The following is a 16,584-nucleotide window of genomic DNA, read 5'->3' as shown; positions in this document are numbered from 1 at the left end:
CCTACAATTACCCTTGCAATCCAGGAAGCATTTACATTAAAGGATATACACCCATACCTCAGACACAGATTGTACCTTGCTTTCTTATACTTTTTAGATTTAATTTACTATAACTTATTATTTCAGTGTCATTTGTACTTTGCTTTTATGTACACAACCCCCTTTTTTCCTTTAAATTTATTGACACCCTTTTTCAACTTTTGTTATGTTTCTATTTCTTCGGACAACTCTTTCATCAGTATGTTAGTTCACTTGCTTTGTGTGGGTGGGTGTGTGTGTGTGTGTATACACAAAAAATACAACTCGCACATACATATATATCACACACAAGAGATCATTTTAATGTCATCCACATAGTGCATGATAGCCTCTGGTAAGATCTGTCACCACTTGTACCCTTTTAATAGGGCATGTTAAATGCTCATTCATCCTTCTCTACTAATGATAAGAAACAAATGCATACAAGGAAGTCTGCAATAATCATCGTGCATACACACACACACACACACACACACACACACACACACACACACACACACTTACTCTATAAGACTCCAAAAGTGAAAGCCCAAAATTAGGCAGCCCTAGAAATATTAATGAGGACTCAGAAGCACACCTCTCAACCTCCAAGAAGAAGGAATCTGGACAAAGCCAAAAATAATCAGGGAACAAAAGCCCAAACTAGGGACAGATTTTAAATATTGTCCTGATAAATTTAGAAAGCTGTTAGAATAAAATGATTTGTATTAGCATGCATTTTCTGAAGAATATACAGTCTGAAATTCAAATGTGTGCCATTACTTAGTGACTTCAATTTTCAGTGATTTGCCAAAAAAACACAAATTTTCTGAGAAAAGGCCAAAAACATGAAGCAAGAATCTGGTCATTCTGTGAAAATGTGGACAGTTGAGAGTTAAGCTTAGAGCTACCAGTTCCATTGCATGTTTATTTAAAAGGATTACTTACATTGTCAGTAGCCACCTTTTATGCTTTGCCAGACCAAGGAAGGCTACAAGACAAATTATAAGGTCAAGGATGAGCAGGAGGAGGTAGGACAGCCACCTATGGGACAAAACAAAGGTTCATTAACTTTCAGCATCAGGTTGTAAGTACAGCATACATTGTTATATACTTTACAGACACGTGAAGTAACAAGAGCATGATTACCTCCAAGAGGGATGTGGAGTCAAGCCAGTCAAACACTTTTTACATTACAGGACATTCTGCAGCTGTCTGATGAAAAACACCTTTCCTTTCACTAAATGCACATAGTATGCATCCTTGCTTAAATCTCTTCCATATAAACACTGTTCATTTACTCATCACAGAAAACTAAGAATTATATTTAAGGAACCCTTCCATGTCAAAAATTGGCTTCTCGCTGATACCATGTTTTTTAACTGTTGCTGTTGTCAGTGGTCAAGATCAGTAAATATCCTAATACTGAAGATTGTTGTTTGAGCTTAGCATAGATGAAAGTTATTCTGGGCATAACCATCTTAGAACAACCAAAATTTATTTATTTTTTATTTAACATTTGTTGACCGGGAATGTCCGACTAGGTTCCACAGAGCCTGTTTTCAGCGGAGGCCCGGGTTTCAAGACACAGATGGAATATTTACAACAGCAGGATAGAGAATTAAATTTCTGATTATCAACATACTATTATTTTTTCTTCTTCACAATCTCCAAAGAACACATTCAAAAGTACCAACAAAGTAGCCCTTATTTTAATATGATCATTAATACTTATTCCCTTCAGTATGTCTTTTCCCCTTACCCTGCTCCTTTGTCAATCCATTGCATTAACACCACCATTACCATTGCTTGAAAGATGTCCCAGAAATACGCAGTGCCTGTAACAAAAAAAAAAAATAAAATCTTCATTTCTTGGTTCACCTCCTTCTAGAATCACACCCGAGTTTGAAACTGTTGCATACAAACATGCCATTCATGTCACTAAATAAAATCCATAAGGCTGATGGGCAACCTTTTTCCAGCTGTGCAGCAGTGACTAGCATGGATCCAGTACACAAAGCAGCCTGTAGCTGATTTCATACAAATCAGGGTTTGCATAATGCTGGTAAATGATAAAAAGGAATGCACAGGAGATTAGTTTAGCCATCTGGCAGGGCAAGGGCAGCCTCAGTCAAGGAATCTGCTATCAAAGTACAGGATTGGTGTGGCTGAGATCACAGGAAAAAGTGATCAAGTGTGTCCAAGGCTATGCATGTACATGTGTGTGCAAGGAATCACCTCAATGCTGTCACATGCACAGTGGCAGAAAGACTAAGGAGGGTTTACACCCAAGTTTATCATATAAATGGGGAAGAATAGGGGAGATAAGGTAGGAAATTGGGAATAGCAAGCAGAAGAAATACACAAGGGTAAACAAAAGGAATAATGGGGGGGGGGCACTTTTTTGTGGCAAAGGCTCCCATGTTTCATATAAATAGAGAATAACAAGACTAGGCAGTCAAAAACATTTGTGGGATGAGATAAGCACAAACTAAGAAAATGCAGAAACAGACAAATGGATGTACAGTAATAAAAGGTGGGAACTAATGTAGATGGACACAGAAGGAATGCACTTGGTGAAGAGTGGAGTGGACCGCAAAACAAGGTGAGCTACATACAAGGCAAGATAACATATGAATGGGGAACTTGGCAGCATACAGAGTAGAACCATACATGGCTGATGCCGCACCAGTCCATAGGCAAAACCCATACAGGCATCAGTCACTTCCATTGTTGGTGTCATGTTGAGTCTGTGCCTCTGGTGGCCTGATGGTCAGACTCTGCCCAGCAAGACACAAATCCCTGTACCAGCAGATATTCCAAAACTGTGAGGCAACTGCTGAAGCAATTGATGTAGGTGACCACAGGGGAACCCTCTGCGCCACTATCAGCAGAGGAGCCTTTGCTCTACCCATTAGTAGTACCCACAGAATCCACTAGCAAGCCTACTGGCCCACCTTCTACAGGATGACCTCTGATTCTCTGCTGAGAAGCAGGCCTGGCACCCACTGGAAAGTCAGTGCAGGCTGAGGTGACCATCACCATTCTACCACCACTATAAACTGACCTGTAAAAGGAAGGGAAAAGTGAAGTCATTAGTATACACATACATCAAATGTGCTATCAAAACTGTACAGTGCTGTAATAATGCACATGGCAGGAGACTTGCTGTCACCTACTGTTGCATCCTTGCATGTTTTCTTTCCACTCCACAACCACTGTAACGCAAAGTATCAAGAACTTAGTATTGTGGTGAACTTGTAATGGGGGAAAAAAAGATGCATACAATAAAATTCTCTGCCTGCCTCTAACCTAGGCTTACCAGTGACAACATTCACAGACGGCAGGAAATGCACACAGAGCACAGTGTCCCCCCTTTATATTTGCTGAGGTGTGGCAATGCATGCTGGGTGAGAGACAGGGTGCGCAGTGTATTACAGGGACTGAGTATACCAGTGTAGGATGTGGTGTGTCACAATAACAAATCTATAAGAAAGGGAGCAGCAACGAAGTACAACAGGAGAGATGAAAAGAGGCACTTTATGGGATGGGAACAGAATACATATATATGGGACACCCACAGAGAACCATGTAAACTCATCTGTCTGACGTGTAATGCACAGGTACACACATCTTGTCATGGGTCCCAAAGAGAGTCAAAGACTAAAAAGGTTCAGCACCCAGGAAACTGAGGACTTACTGCAGGCCCCTTTGCAAACATTGCACATGCATGATGGCTAAAGGTAACAAACAAACCTTTCTGGAAACAGATGCAAGTAGAACTTGTACAGGACATCAGTGATGTATGTAGCCATATCAACAGTCTATATCATATTTGCACTAATATAGCACACTGCATGACAAGAACAAAACAAAGTACTACTGGACTTCCAAGATGGCTGTACACTGAGTAACAGCTTGTTTCTAGCTCTACCAGTGTGAAAATAGAAACTTAGCAGAGAAGGCAAGTAGACTTGTGTTTATGGGTAAATTTCAGTAAATGGCTAGTAAGTGCACTGCCTGGATGCCAGGAATAAAGAAATATAGAAGACCTGGAAAAAATCAGCTACAAAAAGTGAGGATGAAACACCAACTGGGGAAAGTTCTGCAGTTGTTCAGCAAAAAGCAATGCAACCTTTAGACATGACTTCCAATAACCTACAGGAGGATACAAGACAACTGCATACAGACCTGGTTAAACTAAACAAAACACTGATCGAGTATATCAACACAAACAAAAGTTTAAAAAAAATGGAAGAAGCTTTAAACAGATATTCAGATGAGATGAAAAAGATGCAAAACTCACAGGTCAAAATGAAAAAAATGTTGGCTGAATATGAGACTGCTCAGGAAGAGATGTTCCAAAAAATAATAGAATTAGAGGACGGAGCACATAGGGAAAACCTGAGATTTTCAGCTATACCAGAGAAGCTGGAAGAAACAAACTGCATTAATTTTATGAAAGCACAAATAAGCAATTAGACTGGTATTCCACAGCAGGAGTTGTTAGTTGAAAGGGCACATCGTGTGTATGCTCCAAACCTAGATATAAGAAAGCAACTTAGACCTTTAAGAGTAAAGATACATTTCTACCAGCAGAAGGTTGGCGATTCTGACAAAACTGTGGCAGAATGGCAAAATACTAAAAGTGGGGGACAGCAAGGTATTTGTGAAGAATGACTATTCACTGCAGGCAGAAGAGGAGTGAATTTATTCCACTGTTCATGGAATGTTGAGACACGGGTGTGAAATTCAAACTGCTGTACCCAGTTGTCTTCAGAGTATTCTTCTCTGAAGGGACAAAATCATTATTTGATGAAGTGCATGCTAAGGAAGAAATGCAAAAGTTTGTCCAACAAAACGTGAGCTGTGAAACAGAAGGAGATACTGCTTCGTGTTCTTTTGGTAAAGACCATAGAGAAACTGTATCTGTGAAACCTATTTCAATGGAAAATGTTGGAGAAGGAAGGAAGCATGAGAGTTAACTACAAGAATCAAGAGTACATTGGAAATAAAGCAGAGACAGGATTTGGGTGAAGGAGAACAGCAATAAAAGCAGTATCAATGTGGGACTGCAATGCAATAATTATGAAATATGATAGAACAAGAAAATCTGGAAATATTGGACTTTTTCAAAATTTCTTGGATTCGTGGTTGACTCTAAAGTATATGCCCTACTTCATGTCATTAATGTTCGAAAAAAATGCTTTGGGGAGGGGAAGAGAGGGGAGAAAGCAGACTGTAAGTAAAGAAAACATTTTCTTTTCTTAATAGTACTGCATTTGTGGTGTATGGTTTTCTTTGCATGCTATTTTTAAGTGTAATGGGGATTGTAAACAGGTGCTGTTTTTCTTTTTCCCCCCCTTCTCTCTCTCTCTCTTCTTGTACAATTTTGAAAAATATAGGCAATGCAATGTAAAAAAAAATTAAAAGCCTAATTAAAAAGGCATGACAAAGTTAATATTAATGTGCTTTTTTCTTGTATGTGGAAATGACTGTATTAAGGACCTTAGATTGATTAGTTTTAAGAGACAGCAAATAAATGAAAAAGAATATTGGATATTATGAGGCTTTTTTTCTAGCAAATGAGTGTATACTTAGTATTAATTCTGCAGCTGGTATACATGTTTACATGGAAACAATCTGATAAAAATAAACTGCCTGTCTGGTTCTCATGTCTCTGTGGAGACCATCTGATAAAGAGAAACTGGAGACAGTCTGGTGGAAGGGAACTGCCTGAGGGAAAAGGAAAAAAAAGAAAAGAGAAATTGGCTAGGACATAATGTTCTCTGAAAGCAATCAAGCATTTTCCCAGCAGGGAAGGCTTTAAAGATGAGACAAAAGCAATTAGACGAAGTAAAAAGTTCAGTTTTTTACATGCTATGGGGATACTAATATATACAGGTGATTTTTTTTTCTTTTTCTCCCTTCTTCCTTCTTTTTCTTTGTTCAGTTTTAAGAAATGTAGGCAATGTAATGTAAAAAAGTGGGAGTGAGGAGAAGTGGGGGAGAGAAGAAAGCTCTAATTAAGAGAGAATGACAAAAGAATAATCAGTGTGCTTTTTCCCATCCTTACATAGGGAAATGACTGGGTTAAGACCCTAGGCGTTATCCTGTAACAAGTTTATTATAAATCATATAAATGAAAAAGAATATTGAATATTATAAGTCTTTTTTTCTAGTAAAGAAGGTACCCCTTAGCAGTCGTGTCTGGTTTGCATGTCACTAGAAGGCAATTTGATAAAGAGAAATGGCTTGTTAAAAGTGTTTACTGAAAGCATTCAAGTGTTTTCTCAGCTGGAAAAGCTATTAAACAAAATCTAATAGCACTTACTAATAGCACAGGCTGTACCATGCCTCTTAGCATGACTCATTTTTATTTTTGGTTAACTCTTGCCTCTTTGTATCGCTATCAACTTAGAACTTTTGTTCTTATTAGGAAGCAAAAACTTCAATATTTGGGGGATTGTTTGTTTTGTTTGAGGGCTTTCAAAAAAACAAAAAGTTATGTAAGATGTGGCACAGGCTCAAATAAGTATGACAAAAAACAATTGTATAAAAGACCAACCTACTGAACAGTATATGCATGTAACATAAAAGTTGGAACTAGACATTTAACAAAAAGACAGTTATACATAAAAGATGGCAATAATAACTATAAAAAATATGCTTACCGTAATGTCTTTCAGTCTGAATGGTCTTAAAGATAAATATAAAAAATAAAAAGTAGTGAACTATATTAAAAATGTACAGTGCAAATAGCTATGCTACAGGAGACACACCTGGAAAGAACTGAACATGTGAATTTGATAAAGAAAGGTTTTCAGGATGGTTATTCAGTGGAATATCTGGGGCAAAGGAAAGGTGGAGCACTTAAATTAATTGCAAGAGGAGCTCCAATAGTGACAGAAGAGGAAAAAAAGATAATGACATATAGTACCAAGGGGCTACTGGCAAGGGGGAATGATTACACTGGCATGCATTTACATTCCACCTAAAATTGCTATAATGGAGCTTAAGAAAAAATCTGAGAGAAATAATCAGCTTTCAGCAAGGAATATCACTTATAGGTGGAGACTGGAATTTGGTTTGTAACAATAAAGATATGTCTGGGGGCCTAGAAAGGAAAATACAACAAAGGAGGGTAGATTTTTTGAAAGAATATTATGAAAATGTTTGGCATGGAAGATCTGAATTCAGTACTATTAGTTTGGAGTACATATACATATTATTCTTCAAGACACAAAAACTGGGCTAAGCTAGATGGAATTTATATCTCACAGGAACATGTGCATTTAATTGAAGGGCTTGAAATGCACCCAATAACTGTTTCAGATCATGCGCCAATAATAAGTAAAATAAAAATGCAAGGTAATGAAATAAAAATGAGGCACGGGCTCTTTCCCACCTACTGGCTGAAAAGAGAAATTTAAGGAATGGGTTTTGGAATTGATTCAAGAGCTATTAGAGAAGATAGAAATTTCTTCTAAAAATACAGTTAGGGAGTGGGATAAAATTAAAGTGGAGTTTAAAACTAGGGGGAAATAAAGGAAAGGGAGATATGGCTAAGAAGTAAAAATTATTTAGAGGAACTGACAAATGTTGAAGTATTGTTCTCTCAGAACAAGAAAAGTAACAACTGCAGAATGCTAAACAGAAAATAAGGGATTACCTTGATATGTACAAGTTTAGAAAGACTGCTGTTAAGCAACTATTTTTGATATTTCTAGAGCACAAAAATTGTTAGCACAACAATTCAGGCAACAGAAACTGGAAAGGGCTGTCATCAAGCTTAGGGAGCTTATAACAAGGAAGATAACAAGAGATCCTGTAGAAAAGTATTACAAATATTTCAAAAATTTTATGTAAGTTCGTATAAAGCAGAGACATATGGAAATCAAGAAAAGGTACCAATGGAAATGTTTATAGAAGAATTTTGTATGCCAAGCTTAGAGGTCGATGAGGCTCAGTTACTAACAGGATGTGAAAAGATTAGATAAAAATGGTTATGTATAACCAATCTACAGGAAAGTCCCCAGGAATAGATGGTATTCCTGTGGAAGTTAGGAAGGAAAAACTGATAAAGATCTGGAAGGTTTTAACAATATTTTAAGAGGAGAAGGACCAGCATCCTGAAAGAAGGTGGTGGTGGTAATGGTAATACCTAAAGAGGGTAAAGATCCATCAGATCCAGCTTTATACAGGCCCATTTCAATACTAAACCAAGATTTTGAGTTTATGTCTATAATGGCTAAAAGAATGGCAAAAGTTATACTAAAACTGATAGATATGAGTCAATGTGGTTTTGTGGAGGGGAGGTAAACATTTGACAATATTAACAGAACACTGATTATCCAGAGGGAAGCAGAATGTAACAAAATGCCACTGTTATTGGTGGGTCTTGATGTTGAGAAAGCATTTGATAGAGTAGACTGGGAGTTTATGAGCAGGGCAATGGAAGCATTTGCTTTCCCTGATACAATTTTAAGGTTGATTAAGAGTGTATATGAGGGATCGGAGGTGAAAATTAAAGTGGGTGGGGTCCTGTCTGATGACTTCTGCTTGAGTAGAGGAACCAGGTATGGTTGTCCACTTTCCCCTTTGTTATTTGTATTATATTTAGAACCACTGGCAAAGAAAATAAGGGACTCAGAAATTCAAGGATATAAGCGGCATGGTAGTCAAGAAAAGCTGGCTCTATTTGCAGACGATATTATTATATACATGACAAAACCAGAAAGGGATATTACAGTGTTGTGGAAAATTTTAAGATGGTTTCAAACCTTCTCAGGATACAAAATGAATGAAGGCAAAACAAAGGCAATAAGTGGCAAATTATTTACCCACACACAAATTGGTCCAACAATATCCATATTTATGGAGACATGATAAAATGAAGTATTTAGGAGTATGGATTAGAAATGACTCTGTTGTGGCAGCTAAGCATTCTAGCTTATCATTGGGTGTGATAAGCACTAGGTAGCCTATCTACAACAAGATCCAGGTACAGATTTAGTTTTAGCACTTGAATTTTTTTATTCGTGCTCAGCACTTGTTCAGAACTTGTTAGCACTAAATAAGCTACAAATTACTACAACACTCAACCTTCCTATCTACCTAGAGGAAAACAGTTTTTGTACTTACCTTCCTCACTTCCTTAGAGAAAAACAGCTCTTATACTCACTTTCCTCACTTGTCTAGAGGAAAGTAGTTTTTTTTATTCAGGCATGTCCAAGGGTTAGCTCCCAGTGTTCTCTCTTGTCTATCTGATGAATCTGGGCATTTTGGGGCAATGTAGCAATTGCCTGATATACACAGACAACCACCTCCTCCTACCACCAAACACCACAACCTGTTAGAGATGCACTTATCTAGCCAAACTGGAGGTAAAGCTCTCTCCAACCAAGACTGAACTTAACAGTCAAGAGAAGGTAAACACTTGCACCACACCACACTCATCACATAGTCCCACTAAACCTACACCACCAAAATCCACACATAGAAACACAAAAACTTTTGCAGAGGCTCTCAATAATAACCTGCTCAAGTAAGAGAGACCCCCCCAAAGCAGAAACGCATGCAACCTCCACCCCTCCACACAACCCAAATGAGACACAGCCCATAGCCTCAGTGTGCCAATAAACCACAGCGCATAAGGCAAAACAACATACTCAACACACTAGTTATAAGTGACTCTATAGTCAGGCACACTGATGTCCCACTCACCAGGCTAAACAAGGAGAAGGTTACTGTCAGCTGCCAGTCGGGTGCCAGGATCCGCCACATAGCCCACGCACTCAGGTCACTCCACTACAAGTACAAATATGACTCTGTCATTGTCCATGTTGGTGTGAAAGACCTGAGATGTACCTTCCTGGACTACATGAAAAGAGACATGGAAGAGCTCTCCGATCTTGTATCCCAGGCATATATGACCCTAGTCCTAAGTAGCATCCTGCCATTGAATGATATTGCAGTACAAGGACAAAATGATTGACTTCAACAATTGGCTAAGCTTATGGTGTCATTCTAAGGGGATCCAGTATATGTCTGCCTGAGACGACATGGTCAACAGACCTTGATGCTTTTCCAGAGATGGCCTGCACCTGTCTCACCTAGGATTCTGGATACTGGCTAAGGGTTTTGCCTCCCCTATAGTGCCTTTTTTAGGCAAGATTCAAATGACAAATTCACCACCGTAACAGGAACAGGCAAGCAAAAACTGAGGGTAATGATACTCAATGCTAAAAGTCTAAATCTCAAAATGCACTCACTTGAGGCACTTCTTAAAATGGAGAACATTGATATCTGTGCAGTGACTGAGACCTGGTTCAATGCTCTAGAGAGTACCCCATGCATTACCAAGCTATAACTCATACCACACTTTTCAGCCATCTAACCTGGACCAGAACACCAAAGGCGGAGGTGTGTCTATATTCATTAAGGATATCCATACCTCTAGGCTAGCTGTGCAGCATAATGCATCCAAGGTTATCCAAGTGCAACTAACACTGGGCAAAACTGCAATCCAAACTATAGCTTGCTACAGATCCCCCACCATGCCTCAGGATTCCCACTCTTCATTTCTTGATATACTGGAAAATATTAGGGTTCAACCAAACACCCTAATAATGGGCGATTTCAACTACCCCACCATTAACTGGGAAAACTACTCATGTACCAACTCCTTCGCCAAATGATTTCTGGAATTCATAAATTCCAATGCCCTGGATCAACTTATCCACACCTCCACCAGGGGCAACAATATCCTAGACCTAGTCATTACCAACATGAGTGACCGGTGTTCCACATCTGAAGTCAACTTCTTGTTGGTCAGATCTGACCATAAGCTAATCACCCTAGATATCCACATCCTGCCCCCACCCACCATTAAGGAAACCACAGTAAAAAATTTCTCCAAAGTCAACTTCATGCTTCTTAAGACAGAAGTGGCAAACTTCATGACACCCATGCAGATGGACAATACAGTTACGACTGCTGAATCCTACACAAATGCACTCTATAAGCACTTACATGTGTGCATGGATAGTGCTATCCCAAACAGAACCAAGACTCTATCCTCCAAATAATGGAAGCCAATCTGGTGGTCCCCTGCCATAAATAAACTCTACAACAGAAGGAAGTAACTGTTGCAAAAGAGTAAAATCCCATAAGTGGATGAGCTCCCTGGTCAGCCTCAGTAAGAAACTGAGATCCCTTATAAGATCCCCCAAAGCTAGCTACGAAAACAAAATCACCACTGATTCTTACGGCAACCACAAAGCATTCTATAGCTATGTCAAGAATCTCAATGGCAACACTCAAATCTGCTATGAGTTACAGCACAACGGCACGAAAATTACAGAACCAACTGATATTGCCATCATCCTGACAGATAGGTTCAGTGCTAACTTTACCCCCCCCTTACCCTCTAAAGGGCCCATATCTATACAGGAAGAATGCAGAGTCCCTGTAATCACCTCTATACAGGTATAAGCTGCACTCTCTAAAACCAAAAACACAGCATCCATGGGACCGAACAACATCCCAGGCTGCATTTTACACAACTTTCAGAACGAACTGGCTCCCCACCTAAGCACCGTGTTCAATCATAGTCTCACATCAGCCTTTGTGCCCACTGAATGGTGCACAGCAACAGTTATCCCACTCCACAAAAGGGGAGCCACCACTGATCCTGGGAACCATCATCCTATTAGCCTGATGAGCCTGGTCCACAAGGCCATGGAACGTATCATTATGGAACTCATAATCAAAGACATTGGTAACCTCCAAACTCTGGACCCCACCCAGTTTGGGTTTCTGAAAGGCAGATCATGCCTTCTGAACTTGATCAACTTCTTTGAGGCAGTCACCAAAGCCGTAGACAAGGGGAAGGTGGTTCACACAGCCTATCTCGACCTCACCAAGGCTTTCAACACCATCCCCCATTCTGGAATTATAGCTAAACTCACTAAACTAGGTATAAATCCCTACATCACAAGATGGGTTGCCAAATGGCTCATTGACAGAACCCACAACGTAAAAGTTGCAGACTCCAAATCTGAGTTCAAACCAGTGACAATTGGAGTACCACAGGGTTCAGTCCTGGGACCGCTCCTGTTTGGTATCTACTTCTCTGAAGTACAGGCTAACACAGAAGGCCTCTGGCTAACAAAGTTCACAGATGACTGCAAACTAGCAGTCATAGTCTAGTCCCCAAATGATGTGGGCATCCTACAGAAGGGCCTCACTGAAACAGATGCCTGGTGTCAGAGGCATGGCCTCAAGCTCAATGCCAAAAAGTGCATTGTCATCCCCTTTGGTAAAAACTCTGTACCCATTAACTACCACATAAATGGCAGTCTACTTAATTCCAAATGTGTGATAAGAGACCTTGAGACCCAGGTGGACAGTAGTCTCTCCTTTGATAATCACATCGCCACCACAGTACTCAGGAAATCCTTATATGTGGCACACCTCATCACAAAAGGGTTCTCATCCAGGAAAAAAAAGAGGTCATTGTTCCACTCTACTCGGCACTCATTAGACCTATTTATAGAATACAACGCCCCTTTTGGAATGTACCTCACAAGACATCTGCAGCAGCTGGAAAGGCCACAGAAGTACCTCACAAAGAAGATTACTGGCCTCAAACAGATGCCCTACACTGACCGTCTCAAAAACTCCAGCTTTACTCTGTAGTATGTCACCTACTCTGAGAAGATCTCTGCCTAACATATAAAGCTATGTTAAACCCAGAACTGTTGGACATGCTGCACCTAAAGAAATCCCAATCCCTCTGAGCTACACGCTCTAGGGACCTAAACCTTGTCACCACAACAAACAGGACATGCTGGAGGGATAGATTCTGTCCCAGAGACTTCCTATGCTCTGGAACAAGCTACCTATCTATGTCAAGCAAATATACCCCAGGGATCACTTCTGTGGCTCTGCTTGACAAGAGCACAGAAGATTAACTTTCTTGGGTGGCGTAAGCCAGGGAACCTGGTTGGCTAGGTTTAATTACACCCTTGGGCCGATAGCCTAGTACCTACCTATGATCCTATAAGGATATGTGGGAAGAGACTAAACAGAAGATAATACAAAAATTGAAAAACTGGAAGCTTTGTTACATGGATATTAAGATGCAAACAATTAAAATGTTTTTAGCTCCTTTAGTCTTATGCACAGTTCAGGCATATTTTTATCAACCAGAGGAGAAGCTGCCTTCTAGTGTAGCAATTAAAGAGTTGAAGATTTTATCTCGGAAGGGAAGACAGCAAGGGTCAAGTGGAATAAGCTGATTCTTCCAAAAGAACAAGGCGGGCTAGGATTACCCAATTTAAGGGGTATTTTAGAGCAACACAGTTAAGGCTTTTATACACAGCACAAGTAGAAAAGTATAATTCAAAGTGGAAAGGAATGATGATGATACGGGGTAGGGCGCAAGAAATAAGGAGAGATTGGGATTTTCAATGCAGACTCAAGGAGAACAGCAAAAATTATACAGTATTCTAAGAACTAAACCAGCATGAGAATGAAGAAAAGAGATTCTGCCGATAGGGATGACTGTGGTTAGGGATTCAGATAACAGGCAAGAGGGGGCTAGAATGTATTGGCAAAAACTGGCAAAGGAACCAAGGTATTGGGAGTAAATAACTAGAAAGGGAAAGGTAATAGAATGGGAAGAGGCCAAGAATGTATTTGGACTGCAGATTAGAGATTTCCTTCCCTATTAAAGATTGCCATCAGAGTATATGCAAAGAGAAAGACATAGGGGGGTCCTAAATGAAAGACCAGTACTGGTAGAGTTTTTAATAAAATCTAGAACAGAAGCTGCCATTAAAAAGGAATAATTAGTACAGCATATAAAATATTACATTATAATTATAAGAATCAGAGGAGCTTAGAAAGGATTGGAAAGAGAGATTAGATAAACAATTCACAAAGAGATAATGGGGGATATATGTGTAGCTCCCATATATACAACAAAGTCTAGAAGATTTAATAACTTTGCCTGGAAGTATTTACATATGTATTTTTATACCCCAACTAGACTTCAAAGAATTTTTCCTCAGATGGATAGCGAATGTGGGAGGTGTGATAGGCAAGAAAGAGATGGCTACGAAGATATTTTTTGTGTGTGTAATGAGCTGGTAGACTTTAGGGATTCCCTGCGAACCGTTCTGTTGGAAATGCTGGGATTGGACTGGGGAGATGATTTTTTGAGCTACTATACAGGATTGGAATTGCCTAGACATAGTAAGGCCTTGCTGAGTCTAATTATGGTGTCTGCCAAAAATGGAATTACTAGAACATGGAAATCAAAGTCTAGACCAACTTTACTAGAAGTAGTGAATATAGTAACAGAGATAAAACAACTGGAATTGGGGATCTTTAGAAAAGAGATGGAGCAAACTATATAGAAATAAACTGGAATTGTGGAAGCAATATATGCAGAGAAGGAATGAGGTTTAAGAGGCAGGATTTGAATGAGCCATATAATGCTCAACAGACAATGACTGCATAAATTGTAAGTGATGTATAATGTTTGCAACTACAGTTGTTTCAGTTGCATCTGTGATGTATAATGTTTGCAACTAAACTGGTGTCGATGTTTGTTTTTCATTTATATAAATGTAAGATTGCCTGTGTCATATGTGATAATTTAATAAAGATGTTTATTTGAAAAAAAAAAAAAGACAAAGTACTGCCCACCATAGGAGCAACACAGAAGAAATTCACAGAGATTAAGGATTTCTTCATACACTTTTCTTGGGAAGGGATCAGACCCTCATACCAGTAGTTGCATAGATGTGGGAGTTGGGCTGGTGAGAAATGCACAAGTGTCTGTAAGGGATACTCCAGATCACTGTTAGCCATTACATTGCCAATTTATACAATGCACTGCATGAGGCAGGCCATATTCATCAAGAGAGTTCCGCCCATCTGTCCTCCAGGTATGTCCAGTCTTCAACTGCAGTCTCCTGCACAACATGGTATATATGTGTCCATATAGCATTCACAGATGCTGCCATATAACAATATGCCTGCTGGGGATGGGGGAAGGTTTCATTTATTATGGTGCTATTTTTATGTTTTCATAGTTTCTACTGTTGGTGGGTCCAACACAGGGCAGAACATGCCTGGTATCAGCAGGTCACCTGTACGTGATAATGATAGCAATGTGTACATGACATGGGCCGATAGAACAATTGCACTGCCAATAACCCAACTATACAGGGTTCACACTCATCCCCCACATATGTAAAGCATGTGTAAGAACAGTCTGAAAGTACATCTTTGCCATTGTTTGATGGATGTCTTGTAAGTGTGAGCCCTACCCAGGCTATACAGGAATTCCCAGCCAGGACAGCATCTGTGAGTTGCATTGACTCTGACGTGCATGTATATCTCAGAGGGGAGAGGAATGGTGGTGTTCACTGCAGCCATAGCTGCCAGTCTGTTTCTGATACATGTGCAAGACGTGGCATTAATCATTGCATATCCTGGTCAGTAATTCAGGCAGTGGAACTGCTACCATCACCACTGTGGAGATGGTGAGTCTGCTGCATAGCCTATGGAATGACATTCTATACCTACACAGTGTCATGGAGTAAAGGCACAGGGAGCAGACAGTGCTGTTCAGACCACTAGTGGTTGATATGGCATCAATCTGTGTATTCATGAGGCAGATATCAACCTTCCTGCAGTCTGTGGCTATGGATGGGTCCAGATGTAAGATGACTGGCCACACAATATACATGCCTAGATGACAATGACCATTACTGAGATGCCATCACTGTCAGCTCTGGCCACAGATGCCAACACACTGATGTTCCTCAAGATCCATGCCTAAACAGCTCTCCATTCTACATGCTCTTACTATCATAGCTTCACACTATCAATATTCTCCAAGAGCACATGAAACCCCACTCCTGTTCATACCCATTGCACTGTTTTTTTACAGCATACATCCAATGTCTTCAGATAAGGAGCAGTACATCATGATGCAAAAGGTTAAGGCTATTGTTCTATGCCATCCCTGCCATGGACGACTGCATGCCACTGCAGTACATGCCACCAATATTCACAAGATATGATTCTCCACTCTGTCACACTAAAATTTGATCAGTGATTCCCCACAACATGTGTCTAGACTAGATGGCTGCCACATCCACATGCCATGATCCTGGCCTATATAATGACATTGTTATCACTTATCGCCATGTTTCCTCCACCTCTGTAAATAACTGTGTCCTCCCCACTGCCTAACATGTGTGGGTAATGTAATGTTTGAAACACAATATGGTTAGTCCATGCAGTGTATTACATAGTCTGGGTATGATAATGCATTCATCATTTTATTCTGTTTTTCCTGTGCTATGGCTGACGGTTGTTAATCAAGTGCTTCCTCTTTACCTGTGTTGCAAAGTACTGTCTTCCTCTCACAGGCTCCCACTGCTTTCTGTTTCTCCTCCTCTTCTGTATGGCTCCCCTCCTTGACATGTGTATTCTAACAGGTATACTGGCGCCCTGCTGAGATAGTTGCCTGTTGCTGAGCTG

The 16,584-nt window shown here is 39.9% G+C and overlaps 1 protein-coding gene across 1 annotated transcript in view; it reads right to left on the bottom strand.

Moving 5' to 3' along the window:
• TTYH2 (tweety family member 2) overlaps positions 1–16,584 on the bottom strand; it is a 2,201,930-nt gene that overhangs the window by 710,178 nt on the left and 1,475,168 nt on the right. The window contains exon 5 of the mRNA XM_044085133.1: positions 967–1,062. Coding sequence (XP_043941068.1) covers positions 967–1,062 — 96 coding nt within the window. The remainder of the gene's footprint in view (positions 1–966; positions 1,063–16,584) is intronic.

Source organism: Protopterus annectens, chromosome 10.part0, assembly GCF_019279795.1.
Source record: "Protopterus annectens isolate FY-2018-M chromosome 10.part0, PAN1.0, whole genome shotgun sequence".
Lineage (NCBI taxonomy): Eukaryota > Metazoa > Chordata > Ceratodontiformes > Protopteridae > Protopterus > Protopterus annectens.
This window is presented reverse-complemented; position numbering and strand designations above follow the sequence as displayed.